Genomic DNA, 18,407 nt, shown 5'->3' with positions numbered 1-18,407 from the left:
CACACACACACACACACACACACACACACACACACACACACACACAGAGAGAGAAGGTGTAAAAAAATTAGACTGACAAACTTTGAGGGGAAATAGAGGACATAAAAACGAATATATTTTGTTAATATTATTTTTCTCTACGACGCTTCGTTTTAACTACAGAGTACAAAATAGGAATTTTATGATTTTAATAAAAAACAAACATATAAGTGGAAAAATTAAATTTATTTCAATTACATATATATATTTTAATCTTCAAAAAACAATGAATAAAAGAACGGAACAAAAATGCGCAATTGATTAGCTCAATTTATAATGCCGGCGGTACTGCAACTTCCAAGTTTCATTATTCAAAAAATACTTAATGAAAAAATACGTTATTATAGTGTTTTGGAAAGCTCTGAAGATAAACTACAAGAATATGCAATAAAGAGTAGGATATTTTATTTAAAAAATTCAAGTTGACTTTGGCGTGACCTTAACGCCTCCATCCAAGGTCAGAAATAGTAGTCTTTTATGTCCCCCTCAAAAACCTACAACTTTTATATTAAACATTTTTCCATACATACATATTATGTATGTATGAAGCAAATGGAGGAATTTTTGAACATTTATTATAAATTGAGCTAATCAATTGCGCATTTTTGTTCCGTTCTTTTATTCATTGTTTTTTGAAGATTAAAATATATATATGTAATTGAAATAAATTTAATTTTTCCACTTATATATTTGTTTTTTATTAAAATCATAAAATTCCTATTTTGTACCCTGTAGTATTAAAACGAAGCGTCGTAAAGAAAAACATTATTAACAAAATATGTTAGTTTTTATGACCTCTATTTCTCCTCAAAGTTTGTCGGTCTAATTTTTTTACGACCTGTATATACACATACACATATTTATATATGTATACATATATATACACACACATATGTATATGTGTGTGTACGTTGGTGTGTTTGTGTGTATGTATTAACTTCGTTTCGAATTAAAATTTATTATTTCAATAGCATATATATAGAAGCATAATTTTGTTAAATAAATAGTATATTCACCAGTGATACCCCTTTTTGATACACTACTAAAAATACAATACCTAACGATACAACCATCTTAAATGTGATATTGAACTTACTATTTATAGGATGACTACGTCTGCCAGAACAAATTTTTAAAAAATTACACAGAAGTAATAGTCCCGCAATATGAAACATAACCTGTAAGTAAAAGCATTAAAAATATTATTGTAATAAAATTAGTTAGATTTTGCTACCATTATAAAGAATTTTTAAAAAAAAAAGAAATATAAAAGAATGTGAAACAGGAAGAACAAAATGAAAGTTAAAAGTAAAAATTAATAATAAATTAAAGATAATAATAATCTAAGAAATTAAAAATAAAAATACTAATAAATACAATGATCATGACAAGAAATATATAGTTTAAGATACTGTAACAATCGAAAATTGAATTAGCCAAGTAGAGAAGAAAAAGTGAAAAGAAAGATAGGATTTAACCTTTATTAGCAAAACATACCTTTACAAAACAAATTTTATGCGTCATGATGACGAACTGCACTGGACATGTACGTTTCGAAAACTGACTGCGATCAGCGATTCAGTCTGCAACTTTATTTGGCAGCGGAGGTAGCAGCATATTCCCGTCTTTTCTTATCTCAAAGCACATTTCAAATTATACAAAACTTTTATCTTATCTACTCATTCCCATACTCATACGACATCTATGTATTTTATAACACTTTCCTCATGATTAATGCTGCGCAACGTATTTTAATTTACGCGTAACTAATATATTAAACAATATTTTATGGAGAGAAATTCTAATTGTATACGCATGCTGTTACGCATATTGTTTATGAAATACACTAATTGTTTTTAAGTAAAGTTCTTTTTGTTTGATTTTGCAGATAAAGATTTCTTTTTGTCAGTTAGAATCGTTAAAATTCCACAGTAATTATCACTTGAAAGGTTGAAATAAATAAATAAATAAATAAATAAATAAATATAATTATAAATATATATATATATATATATATATATATTTGTATACAGTATATTTTCCATTACAATATTTTTGGAACTGATGCTATTATATTGGACATGATGTTATTATTTTAATAACTCAAGTATTAATTTGAATAATACTACTGTTAAATCAAGAGCATTCGTTCCAATTAGAATGTTTTTGTTTCTGATATTTTATTAATGTAGCCAATTTTTCTATGTATGTGAAAAGAATGTTAGAATGGCGAACATGTATAGTGATTATCTCTTTTTTGAGGTAATTTATAAAATAATTTTCGTAATTAGTATTCTGCGAACAAAAGTCAATCGCGGCAATTTTGCTATATCAAGCAGCAAGCATTCCGAATATATGAGATTTATCGCGTGATATTTTTTGCCGAGATAGTTTTTTATTTTATATGCTATATATATTTATACTATATACAGGGTGTTCCGTCACTACCGTCTCTTAAGGGCGGATTTCTGAGGTAATTTGAATTAAAAAATTCGAATGCAAAAGTGGTGAGGCTATAATACTTTTCAAATTATAAATGATTAAAGTTGACCAATTATACTGACTAAAGTACGCGCGCTTATGTACGATACAATACATAATGATACAGGTGCATGCACATATCGTCTCTTTTCCAAATATTGATATAGAAGTTTTATACATACAACAATATATGTAACAATAACCTGCCTTTTCTATTATTTAAATAAACATATCGCAAATAATAACAATTTCGTCAAAATTTTATGAATAAAATATCACATAATACATTTATGAGAATCAGTAAGCTGTCACACATTTGATGTTTTTTTCAGGAATTTATAACTAATTTCATATCGTATGTAAATTCTCAGTTATGTGCATGCACCTGTACCATTATGTGTTATATCGTACCTGAGCGCGCGTACTTTAGCCAATATAATTAGTCAACTTAAATCGTTTATAATTTGAAAAGTATTATAGCCTCGACATTTTTGCATTAGGATTTTTTTCTTCAAATTAACTCAGGAATCCGTCCTTAAGGAGATGCCGGACATGAAAAAAAACATTGACTTTTTCTGCAAAGTTTACGTCTAGTTGCTTGCACGGAATTACAAGCGCTTTTGCACAACAAAAGTACGCGCAAAAATAAATTGGAGCATTGTTCAATATGTGACGAAAACGAAAAAAATTTATATAAATTAAATTTTGAGCTTAGTGCAATTTTCAGTTAGTGCAATATTTGTTTAATACAAACATTCTGCAGGTTGTACATACTGAAACTGTGAATGCTCCAATCAGGAAAAATTCAAAGATCACTACTACACTTTCAAAATTTAGTTTTGATGCTAAAAAAGATACGAAAAGTTTGCAGAAAAATTTATGAGAACATGCGGTTAGGTATTCCGACAATTATGATAAAGTAGAACAAAAAATCAGTTCACGAATTTTTCGAGATGGCACCGTAATCTTATAGCACATTTCACAATGTCGGAATATTCAGATTATATATTATTAATATATAGTTTTCTCAGAGCCCACGCAACTGTTTATTCCGATGTCGCGGCATTATATATATACATATAAATATATATAATAAAAATTCCAGGCAAAATAATAATATTTCTGCAAAGATTACGTCCTATTGATTGAACTGAATTAAAAACAATTTTACATAGTAAAAGTACGTGCGAAAATAAAACGGAATATCTATCAATATGATACGAAAACGATAATGCACAATTACTATCACGACATCGAATCTTTCTGCAAAGTTTACTTCTTTCTATCTGCGTCGAATTATAAACCCTTTTGCATAGTGAAAATATATGCAAAAATGATGCGGAACATCCCACAATATGAAACAAAAACGATAATAGATAATTACTACCACAGAATCAAATTTTTCTGCAAAGTTTACTTCCTTCCACCTGCGTCGAATTAAAAACCCTTTTGCATGGTGAAAATACATGCGAAAATGAAGCGGAGCATCCATCAATATGAGACGAAAACGATAATGCACAATTACTATCATATAGGTGTGATATCTCTTGGAAACAAATTTTATTCAACACACCTTTTAAATATCTCAAATTACCGTTGCTAATTATATTGAAATCTCAAATAATAGGTAACGTATTCTTCAAAATATTATTCGCAAACTACGCTTGCGCCTACAACACTCTTTTCTATAAACTTTTTCTTTGATGCATTCAGTACACAATCGGTTTGAAGAATTTATCAGAAAAGCAGCAAAAGCCTGTTTTGGAGAGAATGCGAATATCGGCAACGTGGCATTCACACTTATGTAATGTCTATGTGGAAGAAAATTGAAATGACAACATAGCACATTTGCATAACATCTGTGAAAGGATGATAGCGATATCATGTTAGCGCCTATTTGACGATTGTCTTTATTCTATAAGTATATATGTGTATATAAATTCGACATTGTCGAAATGAAGATAACCTTTTTCTTTTTGACTTTTTGACGATCGCTCTACGTTATCGACCCTTATCAAGTTTGTCGCTCACTCCGGCATCCCCTTAACTCTTGGTATAAATCTCTACAAAATTATGAAACAACTTAATATATTACCGAAGCATTTCTGTCAACGTCAGCTGTCGAATGAATAGTCGCATCAGTAAAAACGGTGGAGCATTGATAATTTATAATCAACAAGCGGAATATTTAGCATAAGTCTTCCGATACGCTGTGATTAATAAAAGACGCTTCGCGTCAATTTCTTACGAAATTTTTGATAGCATGAAAGCGTTTACAGTGCAATGTCATAGCGCGCAAGAATATAACTGTTACATAAAACAGATTATATTCCATTTATATTGTTGAATGGGAAATTATAACATTAATGTTATGTTATTGTTAGTTGGTGTTTACTGGGTTTGTACATCTTTATCTGTGCATAAAGTGCATTATTATTCTTAAATTCATAAATAAAATGTACATCTATGTTCACTCTTTGATAGCATTACTTTAACACCTTTCTATATAATAAAATAAGAGAAATCGAATATGAAAGGAAATGATAGGAAATTATAACATTGATATTATGTTACTGATAGTTAATATTTACTGAAAGAATATTCGTTAAACACCAACTTTAAAAGTAACGTTACATCACCACACACACACACACACACGCACACACACACACACATATCTAAGAGCTTAGATCATCCTCCGATCTTGCCTTAGTTGACTGGATCATATTCCGACCTTATCTTCGGGTGTCTATTACTTCTTACTATAAAATATTCAATAACTTTGAAACGGATGACCCAAAATGAATAAAATTATAGTGCTTTGAAAAGGTATTGAGAAAGACTATAAGAATATGCAATAAAAAATAAGGTGCCTCTATTTAAAAAATTTAAGGTGACTTTGACTTCACCTTAACGACGCCAGCCAGGGTTAAACTGATGAGACTATTGAATAAACCTTTTTAAATCCTACAACTTTTATTTGAAACATTTTTCTGTAAAACTTATTTTTTTGAGATTTTTCAGGGTTTCCATATCCTGTATATTCGTATATATATTCTTTGATGCTGAAATTGCTAAGTTTAATTAGCAACGACTTTTTTCACTGAAATTGGAATGACCTATCGTGACACGCAATATTGAATGGAAAACAGCAAAAGAAACGAATAAGATCGACGAATAGGGCCTACGGAATAATACGCACATTTTTGAGGACCTTAGGCCGGCAGGTCCCCTTGCCTTATCGATAATACGTCCCCAGAAACGGGCCGGGCTCAGTAATAAATCGAGTTCGAGCAAGCAGTTAGGGGGATCAAATCGGCATTCCAGGTACTCGGCCTGGGTCTCTGTCTTTCGCTTAGTATCATCGATATAAGTCGATATAAATTTTCGAGGATCGTAACCAGTGATCCACGGGATACACATCTTTCAGTGCGTTTACAGAGAAAGTATTCCGTATACTAGTATCTATGCGCTCTTTCCGGCGGGACATATGTCCTCCATGAATGCTTATTCAAATAGTTAATCCTATAAAATGAATAGTCGAACAAGCTCTCTCACGTTATCATGTCAGCGTTTGCAATTGAGAAAATAAATGCACTAATAGGCTAAATAGAAAATAAATGCACTAATAGGCTAAATAGAGAGAGAAAAAGAGAGCTTCACATAGGTTTATAAAAGCTCCATTTGTGTCTACAGTTTAAACAATTTAAAAACAACGTCGAAGAAATGTTTTAAATATATTCTGATAGTTAAATGCTAAACTAAGGGGAAATATTCAGGAAATTAGAGTAAATGTTTAAAAAAATATAGAAAATATCTTTATAGATATATATTTGTAAATTTTTTATTGTCTGTTAAAAAGCAGAAGTAAAAAATATGCATAGTTGCCTCAATCTCTTGACATTTCATAAAATATAAAATATAAAATATTCAATTGAAATATTATAGTGGCAGTATAGTATATAGTGTATCAGTAGTATTGTATATACTTTAATATTATTTATACAATACGCAATAATACTAAATATTTTGCGTAAATTATATAATGAATACAAAAAACTAATGCATAGTGTAATTCATAGCGCAGATTTCAACCGGTTTCATCGATTTATCGTCATTCAACATCTGACAGTTTTTCTTACAATAACTTGATTCGTCTTCGCCATTCGGACATTCTTTAATGCCATTGCACCTAAACAAATCATAAAATTTCATAACTCACAAACATATTCACAATATTTTTATATTATATGCAATAGTTTGTTCAAAACATATTATTGGATATCTCTTTTAGATTTACTTAGATACTCAGAAAATATTTTAGAGGTGACAACATGTTTGCTATCATCGCTGATCTAAACAACCGTCTGTCACAGACTGCTGTGTATTTTTCTTTTTATATAATAATATAAAATAAATTTCATTTGATTATGTATACATAAAATAAAAAATTATCGCTGTGGTAAATATATATTCATAAGAAATCATTCATGCGTCAAACAGGTTAGGTTTACAATGAAATGTTAAACATGTTAAATCTGTGTATAACCCGTCAATGTGTGTCACATATCGTAATTATCAAAGAAAATGTGACAATAAATAATGCTTTTTCTACACAGAATTCTGTACGGAATTTGTTCTATACTGACACAACGTGTATAATCACTTGTGTGCAAATAGAACTCATTAAAGTGAAAAAAAAGTCTTTCGCTATTTTGCAAACACGAAATTACAATTATTGTACAAAAAGGAATAAACGAATGTGTGCTAAATGCCTCCACTGTTCAACATTACAGTTCATCCAGTACCACTCTCCAGTATAAGAACACCTGTCGTTACCAACAGTTTACCAATTGATTCAGACATTTTGAACAAGATTGGATTTAAGGCGTTCGTCCCACTGCATCATGCGTACTTAATCATCAATTTTCTTTAACTATTATGTCAATAATCATAGTTGTTTGTAAAATAGTAAAGAACTTTCTCATTAAACTCGATTAGTTCAACCAGTGATAGAAACTTTGCTCCGCGAGCAGCACGTATCAGCACGGGAGGGGATCAGGGATGCCGATTCAGTTACATTTGCAGCACGCTGACAGCGCGTGGAGGGGATGGCTCCCATGCATGCGTGCCCTGTGCGTGTGCGCCTCTTACAGTGAGTCTCACTGCGCTGAACTGTGGCTGAAGTGAGAAGCTCTCACGGACAGAGCACGCATACATGGGAGCCATCCCCTCTGCGCGCTGTCAACGTGCTGAAAATGCACTTGAATTGACATACCTGATCCCCTCCCGTGCTGATGCGTGCTACTCGCGGAGTAAAGTTTCTATCACTGGTTCTACCTATATACAAGCAGACGTATGCGTTCTGTCGTACGCCATGTATACATACAGGATTTATATAATTTACATTATTTAAAAACCACTTGGATGATGTAAGGAAACGATGGTAAAACGTACCACTGGTACCACTTTATGCAGATGTCATGTTCACTGCATTTAATTTCGCCGGAGGAGCATGTGTACTGCAAAATGCATGTGTGGTTGTCCGCGCTTAACGTCATCTCAGGTGGGCAAGCGCAGAGCTAAAAGTTACCAAGTATTTGAAATCAGGCAAGTGATTCCAAACGATACGTGATTCTCTCGAAGAATGTTTACAAAATTGACACATGTATAGCAGTATATGAAGTGACGTTAACGTCATTATATTCTAATCGTACACGAAATGTTCGCCTATTTTCGTTAAATGCATGATATGCACGACATGCGTCAGGGCATGATATTACCATTTTGATCACGCATAAAGTGTACTTACGTATGAATTTGCAGACGAAGGTAAGCACACGTGTGAACAGTTTCCACAGTTTATACGATAGCCGTCTATATTTCTGTGTGCCGTTATCAAATGAGAAATTTCTGTTTCTTTGTCTAGAAAGAATAAATTTACTTGACTTGACATCTCACAGATGTATATTATTTGTTGCTGAAACGTCAAACATACAAACTCACAAACTTCTGCGAAGTTTTTCTCCCAATATTTTTTCTCAATATTGTTTTTGTTCGCCCAAAATAGTTTAGTCAAACGGCGTTGTGTCCAGAAAATATATTCTCCTGCAATGGTAAGGCTCATAGGTTCGTTCAAGCTGGTGCGGAGGATCTGATAATCAAAACCTGAAAATTTGACCATTTGTTTGCGATACGTCTTAAAATTTTACGAAATAAGACTTTTTATCTTAACCGTTTGAGTGCCATCGATAGTTGCAAAATACGCGTGAAAAATGTCGATTGCGCTGTTACTGTTTTAAAAGTGTCGTGTAACGCGATCGCGCCCCTATTTTTCGTTACGTTTTTCATTTACTTTCTATGAGGCACTTATGACACAAATTATGAATGTTAAAATTCGATCTCGTAATAAAGTTTCTTAAATTTCTATAACAATCATAACGGTGCGTTACAATAGAATCTGAACGTTTGATATTTGAGTGCTTTTGCAGTGTTCACGAATATTAGATTTGATTTCCGGATTTGAACCGCGTAAATTCCACTTTGTTTGATTCTGACGTTTCGGACAAGAGATCAATCCAATCTGGCAATTGCTCCTGGTTTTCAAAACCTGACCGGCCAACAATTCTCTACCACTCTCTTCTTCTTCGCAACTACCTTTCACCTCCTTGATATTTCTCTCTATGTCAATCACTATATAAAGGATATTTGCTGAGAAGCAACTTAGCATTAGGTCGTTACTCTCTGATAAAGCGAATTAAAATATTCGCGAAACATTGGAATCAGACAAAGAAGAATTCACGCGGCTCAAACCTGGAAATCAAATCTAATAAAGAATCTGACAATTAATTTTTTTTTCAGTGAAGCTTACTGAGATGAAGGATTGGCACTTATGAATAAAAGCAACGCACAATCGAGTTTTCTTAGCGTTCAAACGATTAATTACGTATTTATCATATTTATAAGAGCTAGAATGCAAACCTGTCAACAAGGCGCTTTGGATACTGTAAGTGCCCTGATCAGCCCAATAAATTTTTTTTTCGTCCGTATGATAGTACAATGATATCCTTGGACCTTTTAGCAACTTGCTCTCTACAAACAGCGATTTCATACCCGTTCCATCCATTTGCATTTTATCTATACGATATTTATCCTTTACTTTGAACACTACGAACATTATGCTACAACATACAAGACGTGATACATTCTTTCAGAAATATTAGATTAATTCGTAAGTTCGTGCGAATTTTTGTTTACTAGTATTCGTATATTAGTATTAGAGTATTAGTTCCATACACGCAGTTGAAATCATCTATATATATGCTTTGATAGCTGACATTTCAGAGTATATTTTATGGTGATGTTTGAAGAAGTACACAGTTATTGTTGTTGCAGCTTGATAATAGAAGACAGTAATGAGTTTTTCTGGTGCATTGTACTTTCTTATTTTTATAAAAATTATTAGAGTTTGGATGGAATGTTTTACTTTATCCACCATATTCATTCGATATTATCCCCTTTCGCGATTATCATATGTTCCGCTTATACAGAACTCCCTTGGCGACATAAACTTTGTTTCTTTAGAAGATGTGGACAATCGCTTGGAATGTCGAAAAAGTATAAAAGTTTTACGAGAGGAGAATTATGAAATTACATGAAAAATGGCAAAAAATATTGTAGGACAGAATGGCAAACATATTACTGATTAAAATTGTTTTCAACATAAAGTAAGATGCATTTCAAATTTGTTTAAAAATCTGCACGAACTTATAAATCAAGGAAACAATAAAAATTATAACGACAAAATAAGTAACTAAATGTCATACCCTTCTTCAGGTGCCAATGCGATGTTATAAGGTTGTTCCTCGAAATAAAAAATTTTCTTCGCCTTTGTCGTTAAGCTATGCACTTCAATAGTTTTTTCTTCTATATTTGTCAAATACAAATTATTACCAACATAATCAAACGCCATTCCTCCCAATGATTCAATCTTCATGGCTATAAGATTCTTAATTTTGTCGTTGATCGGGTCGTAGCGAAAGATATTATCAGCAAGGGCATTGCTTGCGAGTATAGTACCTAAATAAGTTTTAATTGTAATTAAAGTTTTAATACTTCCTTCGTTGCCCCACTCTCTCTTTCTGTAATATGTATTTTTTATGAAATATTAATGTTGTTATACCGGACAGCGAATCATAAGTAATCGCGGTAATGTATTTTAAGTTAACGCTGCTTGCTATTTTTGGCTTGCCAAACAAATTATGGTAATAATTCACAAATGTACCATCCGCAACTATAATGATATGTTGGCTATTTTCCGTGTCTAAAACAATAAACATGTTCGTCTAAAAATATAATAAATATTGGTTAATACGTACGTATTTTGTGGTCAACGTAAAAAGTCAGACGTTGCAGAGACGGTCGTCACTAATACAATTACGCTATCTTTTATGTATTTCTTGTATATATAGAACATTACTATGTACTGCTTTGTTTATCAAGTAACTTAATCACGCATATAAAAATCTTTGTGCAAATTTTTTCCGATATTCTTAAGCTTCTGAATTCAAAGACGAAGATACAGCAATTTAGTTCTCTAAAATTTGTTTGATTGGAGCCTTCACACTTTCGGTATACACAAGCTGCGGAACTTTTGGATCAGGCAAATATTATGCTAACAGCTTGAGATTTTACATTTAAATTTTCTTACCGTTTTCATCACATATTGAGTAATTTCTCTATTTTATACTTTCTTTGCATAAAAGCATTTGTAATTCTATACAACCAATACGACGTAAACTTTGCAGAAAAATATCAATATACTATCGGTAAAGTTTTCAATTTCAGCGTCCCCTTAATGACGATCGCCTTTACGTTATCGACACTTTTGAAATTCATCATCTACTTTGACATCTCCTTAAATATGTATAAAATATATCTAAAATATTCTCAAAATTTCTGATCTGGATCATAGATTCTTCTTAATAGATTCCTCAGCAAATAGATACCTCGACACGTATGCCCGTCGGAGTTCAATTTCTTGTCCAAAGTACATGCACATGTATAGTTTTTATTTTTATTTAACAAACAAAGTTGCGAGCATGGCTTCAAAAAACAAGCATTTTGAACCTAAAATTAAAATGAATGATAATGTAAATATTGTTCTGCGATACTGATTTTATCGCGATGTATAATAAAAGAAATAATACTTTTGGTTTCATTATGGGATGATAGATTTGTATATCCTGCATTGCACTATAATCAGGATTCGCTCTCAAAATTTCCGGATTACATTTGGAAGATGCATTGCAGTATCGTATATTCTGGTTTGTTTTTAAATTCCAGTATATTTTATTTTCGAAAATTTCCAGGGAAATTACTTGAGAGTTTATTTCGCGCGTTACAATCTGTATAAATAATTAAATTAAAATTACAATTATAATTATAATTAAATTGTAAATAATTAAATTACAAATATATATTAAATTTTTCTTAAAGTAAAGTTTCACTCGAAAAGGTGAAACCTTTTCGGAGCGACTCGGATCACCGAGTCACTCGAATTTGAGTGATTTTTTATTCATACAGAGTGATCCCTCTTCCCTGAATCGTCGAATAAATATTTTATTCGAAATTAAAGAATAAATTTCCTGTACTTTACCGTTCAAAAAATATATTTGCTCTAATCCATTGAAATATATGATCATATGAAATCAAAGTTCAAGTTGAGAAGTTTAAGCTTAAGAATTCTAAGCTTGAATGAAACACTCACTTTTGCGATTTAAATTGGTAACAGTTTCATTATTGCCTGAAGTTAAAATATTGCCACTTTTCACTTGTTTTGAGTGAAATTCCATTCCAAAAAATTCGGAGGGTATTTCCTTAATTCTTATTTACGTGCCTTAAATGTCTCATAACTAAAAAAGTATAACTTACTGACCTTTCGATCGGTGCCGTCTAATCGTATAGATTCAATTGTCATTAAACCATTATCCATCCAATACAATCGATTGTTTGGATAGTCGATGGTTAAACTCTTTGGATATTTTATCCTTTTAGTGACGAATAAAGTCATATCGTTGCCATCCATTCCTGCCATTGCTATGTACTGCTTATGGCTCGAATCGCACCAATACATTATTCTGTAAGTATTATTGTATATAAATTATATATATTCCATATTAAACTCAACCAATTTAAACAAAATAATTTTGATATTTGATTTGCTTGATATATAATACACAATATATTATTGTATAATATATAATATTGTATAATATATAATATAAGATATTGTATAATTATTGTATAATATATAATATAAGATATAATCAATATATTAATTTGTTTAATACGCGTGTCTGTAGATTAAAATTCTGAGAATATTAACGAAGTTTACAATTTTGTCGCTATGATTTCAAGGTGAGGAACTAATTTATAATTATTTAAACTTATTATTTCTTCTACTTGTAGAAAACTCCTACAAGTAATTTCTATGTAACAATTTGCTGTTACGTTTTGTTGAATTGAATCATTACTTTTATAGACTTTCAGAGATCTTTTGTGTTAATCTTAAGAAACAATGATAAATGGATCGGAAAAATTCGAATGTAAAATTTTTATTTATGTAAGTAGATTTAATTTTAGTAAGATAAGATCATTATTTATACAACAAAATTTAAATTTTCATAATATATATAATATTTACCCATTGGTCGGTAATAAGGCAATCGCGGTAGGTTTTTTAGTTTTTCCATTGATTAATATAGTGCAATACGTCCCATTGTTGTCACATACTCCGATATTCATGTTACTCTTATCAGTGAAATATATATTACCTGTGATCCAATCCACGGCTATGTCGGACAGTTCGTACAAACCTTTGTAAGAGATATGCAAAAATTATAAAGTATAATAATAAGTTAACGTAAATGGTCGAAAAGAGGTTCTATTTTAATTTCTCGCTGATGTGATACTTTTTTATAAAATTAGCTTATTTTGCATAAAAAAAAGGGAGAGTATATTAACAGGGTGTTCCTAGTAAGAGTATTACTTTATTTATTAAATTAATAAAAGTATATTACACTAATATAAGTAATGGAAGTATTATTTTATTTATATTACATTAATAAAAGTTTGAATAAGACATTTTTTATTCGTTTTTTTATTTGTTACCTTAAAAGAAGATAACTGGTTTCGCGTTGAGTGTAAAAACATGTGAAATCTATGATATATACGGCGTTTGGTTCTGTTACTAGTTTGCTCATTGCATATGAGTCATCGGAATTGAGGGAGTTACTTTTGAAAAGTTATTTGTTATTGTTAGTCGTTATCCATTGAAAAATATAACTTGTTATCATTATCATTGCTCAAGAAATAATAATTTATAATTTTCGTTGCTACTTACTTTTATCAATAAGTTTTCAAGATTTATTTTTAGAATTTTTTCCCGACCATTTTTTCCATATATATGTATTCAGCGTGTTTGAAGCAACGATGAAACTAACCACTATATTCATATGTTATCCGAAAAATTTAATTGTGTTACCGCTACCATTATTAATGAAAAAAAGTAACATCGTTATTAAATTGTTATTGAAATAAATAACTTATAAAGTCGCTTGATAAATAACACGTTATTTTTTAATTCTGTGAATTACACACAATAGCGACCTTCCTTTTATTTAATAATTGTTTTATATTGTAAGAATGGACAATATTTTCCGGTGTGGTGTAAATGAAAATATTATTTCCGTTTCTCATTCTATGGTTTCTCGTCTCTGGTCCTCAATGATCGTAACAGACAAATATTATTAATCACATTATTTACCTGTTGTAAGGATAATTTCTCTTTTTCCGTCTTTGGTACCTTTCATGATTTTTTTATTTCCGTCTGACCAGTATATGTATTCGTTGTCCATAGCAACCAAGTTGGCAACCTCATTTAAATTTTCCGCCAAGATAAAGCTTATTTTTGAATCGAGATATATACCACGAATTTTTTGTTGTTCACCGAATATTATTACAGCCTCATCACCTAAAGTACGAAAGAAAGATTTTGTATTTTCGTTATATGTATATTTATTGTAGAGCAAGTGGATTAATTTACCATCGGCCTTGCAAGTTTTCATGTCATCTTGCAACGTGTAACCATCTTGACAGGTACACTTGTATGACTCTTTATTGTTCACGCATTGTTGATCACAATCCCCGTAAAGTTCGCACTTAATATCTGCAAGAAAGGAGAGCAGCTTATTAAACGATCTGCGATTCTTACGATTCGTTGTATTGATTTGCCACGGATTTACCTATACAAGTATGATTATCTTGTAATTTGTAACCTTGTGGACAAATGCAAACAGGTCCGTCAGGTGTAACGATACAATCGTGACTGCATCCCGCCGATGAACATGATATTGTACCTGATAGAAAAAAGATTATGATAATGTTATAACTAATCACTTAAAAATTATATTAGATGTACATCAAAAACTTCAATGTACGTAATAAATAAAAAATTTATTCGCTGAAATACACGACTTACTGTTACAAGCGCCACCTTCGTCCGATCCATCAGTGCAATCGATTATGTTATTGCATACTAGATCAAGAGAAATACATTTAAAATTTGCACATTGATATCGATGATTTTCTGTTTTGCAGCCTATTGCGATGCCTGTAAATGAACAAAATATACTTTACAGAAATCAAATGTGCTATAATCTAACTTGCCAAAATGAGTCATAATATCCTTTGCTTATTATTATAAAATAAATTTTTTAAACACAAATTACAACTCAGTTCGTCACTGCCATCGAGGCAATCCTTCATGCCATCGCAAACCCATTCTTTCGACATACAATATCCATTGGTACATTGGAATTGATCCTTACATTTTAACTAATACGATAAACAAAATGCAAATTAATTTTTGTACCAGAAAAATATCGCAAGCAGTTCACGAATATAATAGTACACAGGAAATTAGTACAGGAAATTCGTAATTACTTACGTCTTCATCGCAACCGTCATATTCATCGCTTTTGTCCGTACAATCATAATATCCGTCGCAGAATTTTTTTCTTGATATGCAATTCCTATTTGTGCATTGAAAATTATTTTTAGAGCATGCTCTGTCCTGTAAAAAAATCACTTGATTATTCGTCTGAACAGTAGACGTATGTATGACTTATGTAAAATGTAGATAACTGTATTTGTATCGTTTTGAGATTTAGGCTTATGGGTATTTTAGGTTTACGAATTTCTTTTGTAAGCTATCAGTTTACTAAAGAAATTTATAATTAGTGAAAACTGAAATTACTAACGTGAACTGATTGGTATAAAACCGTGTTCGTAATTATTTGTATAAATGAGATGATTTTCGAGGGCTGTGCCTTCTTACTTCCCGTTATCGTTTCAGTTCTCCCGGCGGATTACGCACTGACCCGCGAGATCGCGGAGGTCAGCCTTTGGACTGATAACATCACGAAGTCTGTGAGTTATTTTATAATATCTGAAAAGTTGTTATCGGAACAACTCTTTTACATATGATATTTTTATTCGCTAGCAATATACATTTATATACTTGTATCATTAAAATTACGACATGATGATAGGTTTCCATGTCACCCAATACAGTACTATTACAGATGCGTGTTTTTTTTTTAAGTAGTAAAGGTAAAGGTAAAGGTTTATTAATTTACGGATACGTACCTAATCCTGGACACTATTATTATTTTGGACAATAAATATGAATATTTAAGCTATCAACATAAAATATGTTTATATACTCAATACTTGTACATTTATTTTATATTGAAAGTTTAAATATGTATATTTAAGGATCAAAATAAAGAAAGTGTCCATGATTAGATGCATGTCCGGACATTGGTACTTTTATTTCCAATAGATCTAATCAATAGACCTATTGAATGCACTTCATAGATTTCGTAATATCAATAATCCTGAGGCCGGGCCCCACGACTATCATTTGCGTAGTCCGCCGGACGAGCTGAAGCAATAAGAGAAAGTAAAAAGGCGTATTGCTCAGAAGTTGACTTATTTATACAAATATTTCCGAGCACTGATATAAGAAATAGAAGTCTTTTGTGTATATATTGTATGATATTTCTATTTTGTAAAATGGAATATTAATAACAATACTGTTAATAAATTGAACATGTTAAACATATCATTACACTATAATGTACTTACAACTGTAAGTACATACATACATTATAGTTACATTATTTATTATTAGCAGAATACTTACATTATAGTTACAGTTATTTTCATCAGAGTTGTCACCACAATCATTATCAGTGTCACATTTGAATATTGATTTTATGCGTATACCGTTAGAGCATGTAAACAAGTCTTGGGAAGAATACTTGTCTTGTAACAAAAGATATATTATTTAATAATATGTCGCACATTAATAATTAGAAATTGATTAATAATTTTAGCATATTAATAACTTCAATTTGAAAAAATTGATTATATATTGTAATAAATAGAAAATTTATTTACACACAGATACATACAAATAAGTTAAACGTGATACAGTTTCGTGCCCACATAAATTGAAGAATTCCTATGTTATAGCAGAATATATGGTTGAAGAAATTTTGTTTTTTACATAAATGTTCTAGACTATATAGATACGAAAATATTAAAGTTGGTAATAGTTATTGTTGCACCCTGTATATATATGTGTGTATATATATAAATACCCATACACACACACACACACATGTACACATATTATACATATATACATATATGTGTGTGTGTGTGTATTTTTGTGAATGTATTATCTTCGTTTCGAATTAAAATTTATTATTTAAATAGCATATATATAGAAGCATAATTTTGTTAAATAAATAATATATTTATCAGTGATACCCCTTTTTGATACACTACTAAAAATATAATACCTAACGATACAACCATCTTAAATGTAATATTGAACTTACTATTTATATTATTTATAGGATAACTACGTCTACCAGAACAAATTTTTAAAAAATTACACAGAAGTAATAGTCCCGCAACATGAAACATAACCTGTAAGTAAACGCATTAAAAATATTATTATAATAAAATTAGTTAGATTTTGCTACAATTATGAAGTTTTCTTTAAAAAAAGAAATATAAAAGAATGTGAAATAGGAAGAACAAAGTGAAAAAGTTAAAAGTAAAAATTAATAATAAATTAAAGATAATAATAATCTAAGAAATTGAAAATAAAAATACTAATAAATACAATGTTCATGACAAGAAATATGTAGTTTAAGATATTGTAACGATCGAAAATTGAATTAACCAAGTAGAGAAAAAAAAGTAAAAAAGAAGTTAGGATTTAATCTTTATTAGCGAAACATACCTTTATAAAACAAATCTTACGCGTCATGATGACGAACTGCACTGGACACGTACGTTTCAAAAACTGACTGGTCAGCGATTCAGTCTGCAACTTTATTTCGCAACGAAAGTAGCATCATATTCCCATTTTTTCTTATCTCGAAGAAGATTTCCAATTATACAAACTTTTATCTTATCTACCCATTACTCATACCCATACGACATCTATGTATTTTATAACACGTTTGTTATGACTAATGCTGCGCAACGTATTTTAATTTACGCGTAACTAATATATTAAACAATATTTTATGAAGAGAAATTCTAATTATATACGCATGTTGTTACGCATATTGTTTATGAAATACACTAATTTTTCTTAAGTAAAGTTCTTTTTGTTTGATTTTGCAGATAAAGATTTCTTTTTGCCAGTTAGAAACGTTAAATATATATATATATATATATATATATATATATATATATATATAAATTATTAAAACCAATAATTTTTTCGTTAATATAATAGA

The 18,407-nt window shown here is 30.5% G+C and overlaps 1 protein-coding gene across 1 annotated transcript in view; it reads right to left on the bottom strand.

Annotated features, from left to right (window-relative positions):
- LOC116847591 (vitellogenin receptor-like) overlaps positions 1-18,407 on the bottom strand; it is a gene marked incomplete at its 3' end in the record, with an annotated part of 38,995 nt that overhangs the window by 8,331 nt on the left and 12,257 nt on the right. Inside the window, exons 17-38 of the mRNA XM_032822723.1 lie at positions 17,903-17,992; positions 17,493-17,583; positions 16,790-16,911; positions 15,530-15,655; positions 15,312-15,417; positions 15,062-15,193; positions 14,826-14,939; positions 14,627-14,749; positions 14,348-14,554; positions 13,226-13,397; positions 12,458-12,659; positions 11,730-11,927; positions 11,529-11,649; positions 10,703-10,843; positions 10,347-10,599; positions 9,502-9,701; positions 8,527-8,688; positions 8,333-8,445; positions 7,978-8,102; positions 6,581-6,712; positions 1,537-1,603; positions 1,136-1,217 (exon numbers count right to left, since the gene is read on the bottom strand). Coding sequence (XP_032678614.1) covers positions 1,136-1,217; positions 1,537-1,603; positions 6,581-6,712; positions 7,978-8,102; positions 8,333-8,445; positions 8,527-8,688; positions 9,502-9,701; positions 10,347-10,599; positions 10,703-10,843; positions 11,529-11,649; positions 11,730-11,927; positions 12,458-12,659; positions 13,226-13,397; positions 14,348-14,554; positions 14,627-14,749; positions 14,826-14,939; positions 15,062-15,193; positions 15,312-15,417; positions 15,530-15,655; positions 16,790-16,911; positions 17,493-17,583; positions 17,903-17,992 — 3,079 coding nt within the window. The remainder of the gene's footprint in view (positions 1-1,135; positions 1,218-1,536; positions 1,604-6,580; positions 6,713-7,977; positions 8,103-8,332; positions 8,446-8,526; positions 8,689-9,501; positions 9,702-10,346; positions 10,600-10,702; positions 10,844-11,528; positions 11,650-11,729; positions 11,928-12,457; positions 12,660-13,225; positions 13,398-14,347; positions 14,555-14,626; positions 14,750-14,825; positions 14,940-15,061; positions 15,194-15,311; positions 15,418-15,529; positions 15,656-16,789; positions 16,912-17,492; positions 17,584-17,902; positions 17,993-18,407) is intronic.

The sequence above is a fragment of the Odontomachus brunneus genome, unplaced genomic scaffold, assembly GCF_010583005.1.
Source record: "Odontomachus brunneus isolate Ranch 3 - 2012 unplaced genomic scaffold, Obru_v1 Obru_scaffold_081, whole genome shotgun sequence".
NCBI classification, from domain to species: domain Eukaryota; kingdom Metazoa; phylum Arthropoda; class Insecta; order Hymenoptera; family Formicidae; genus Odontomachus; species Odontomachus brunneus.
The sequence above is the reverse complement of the archived record's forward strand: the minus strand, read 5'-3'. Positions and strand labels throughout refer to the sequence as shown.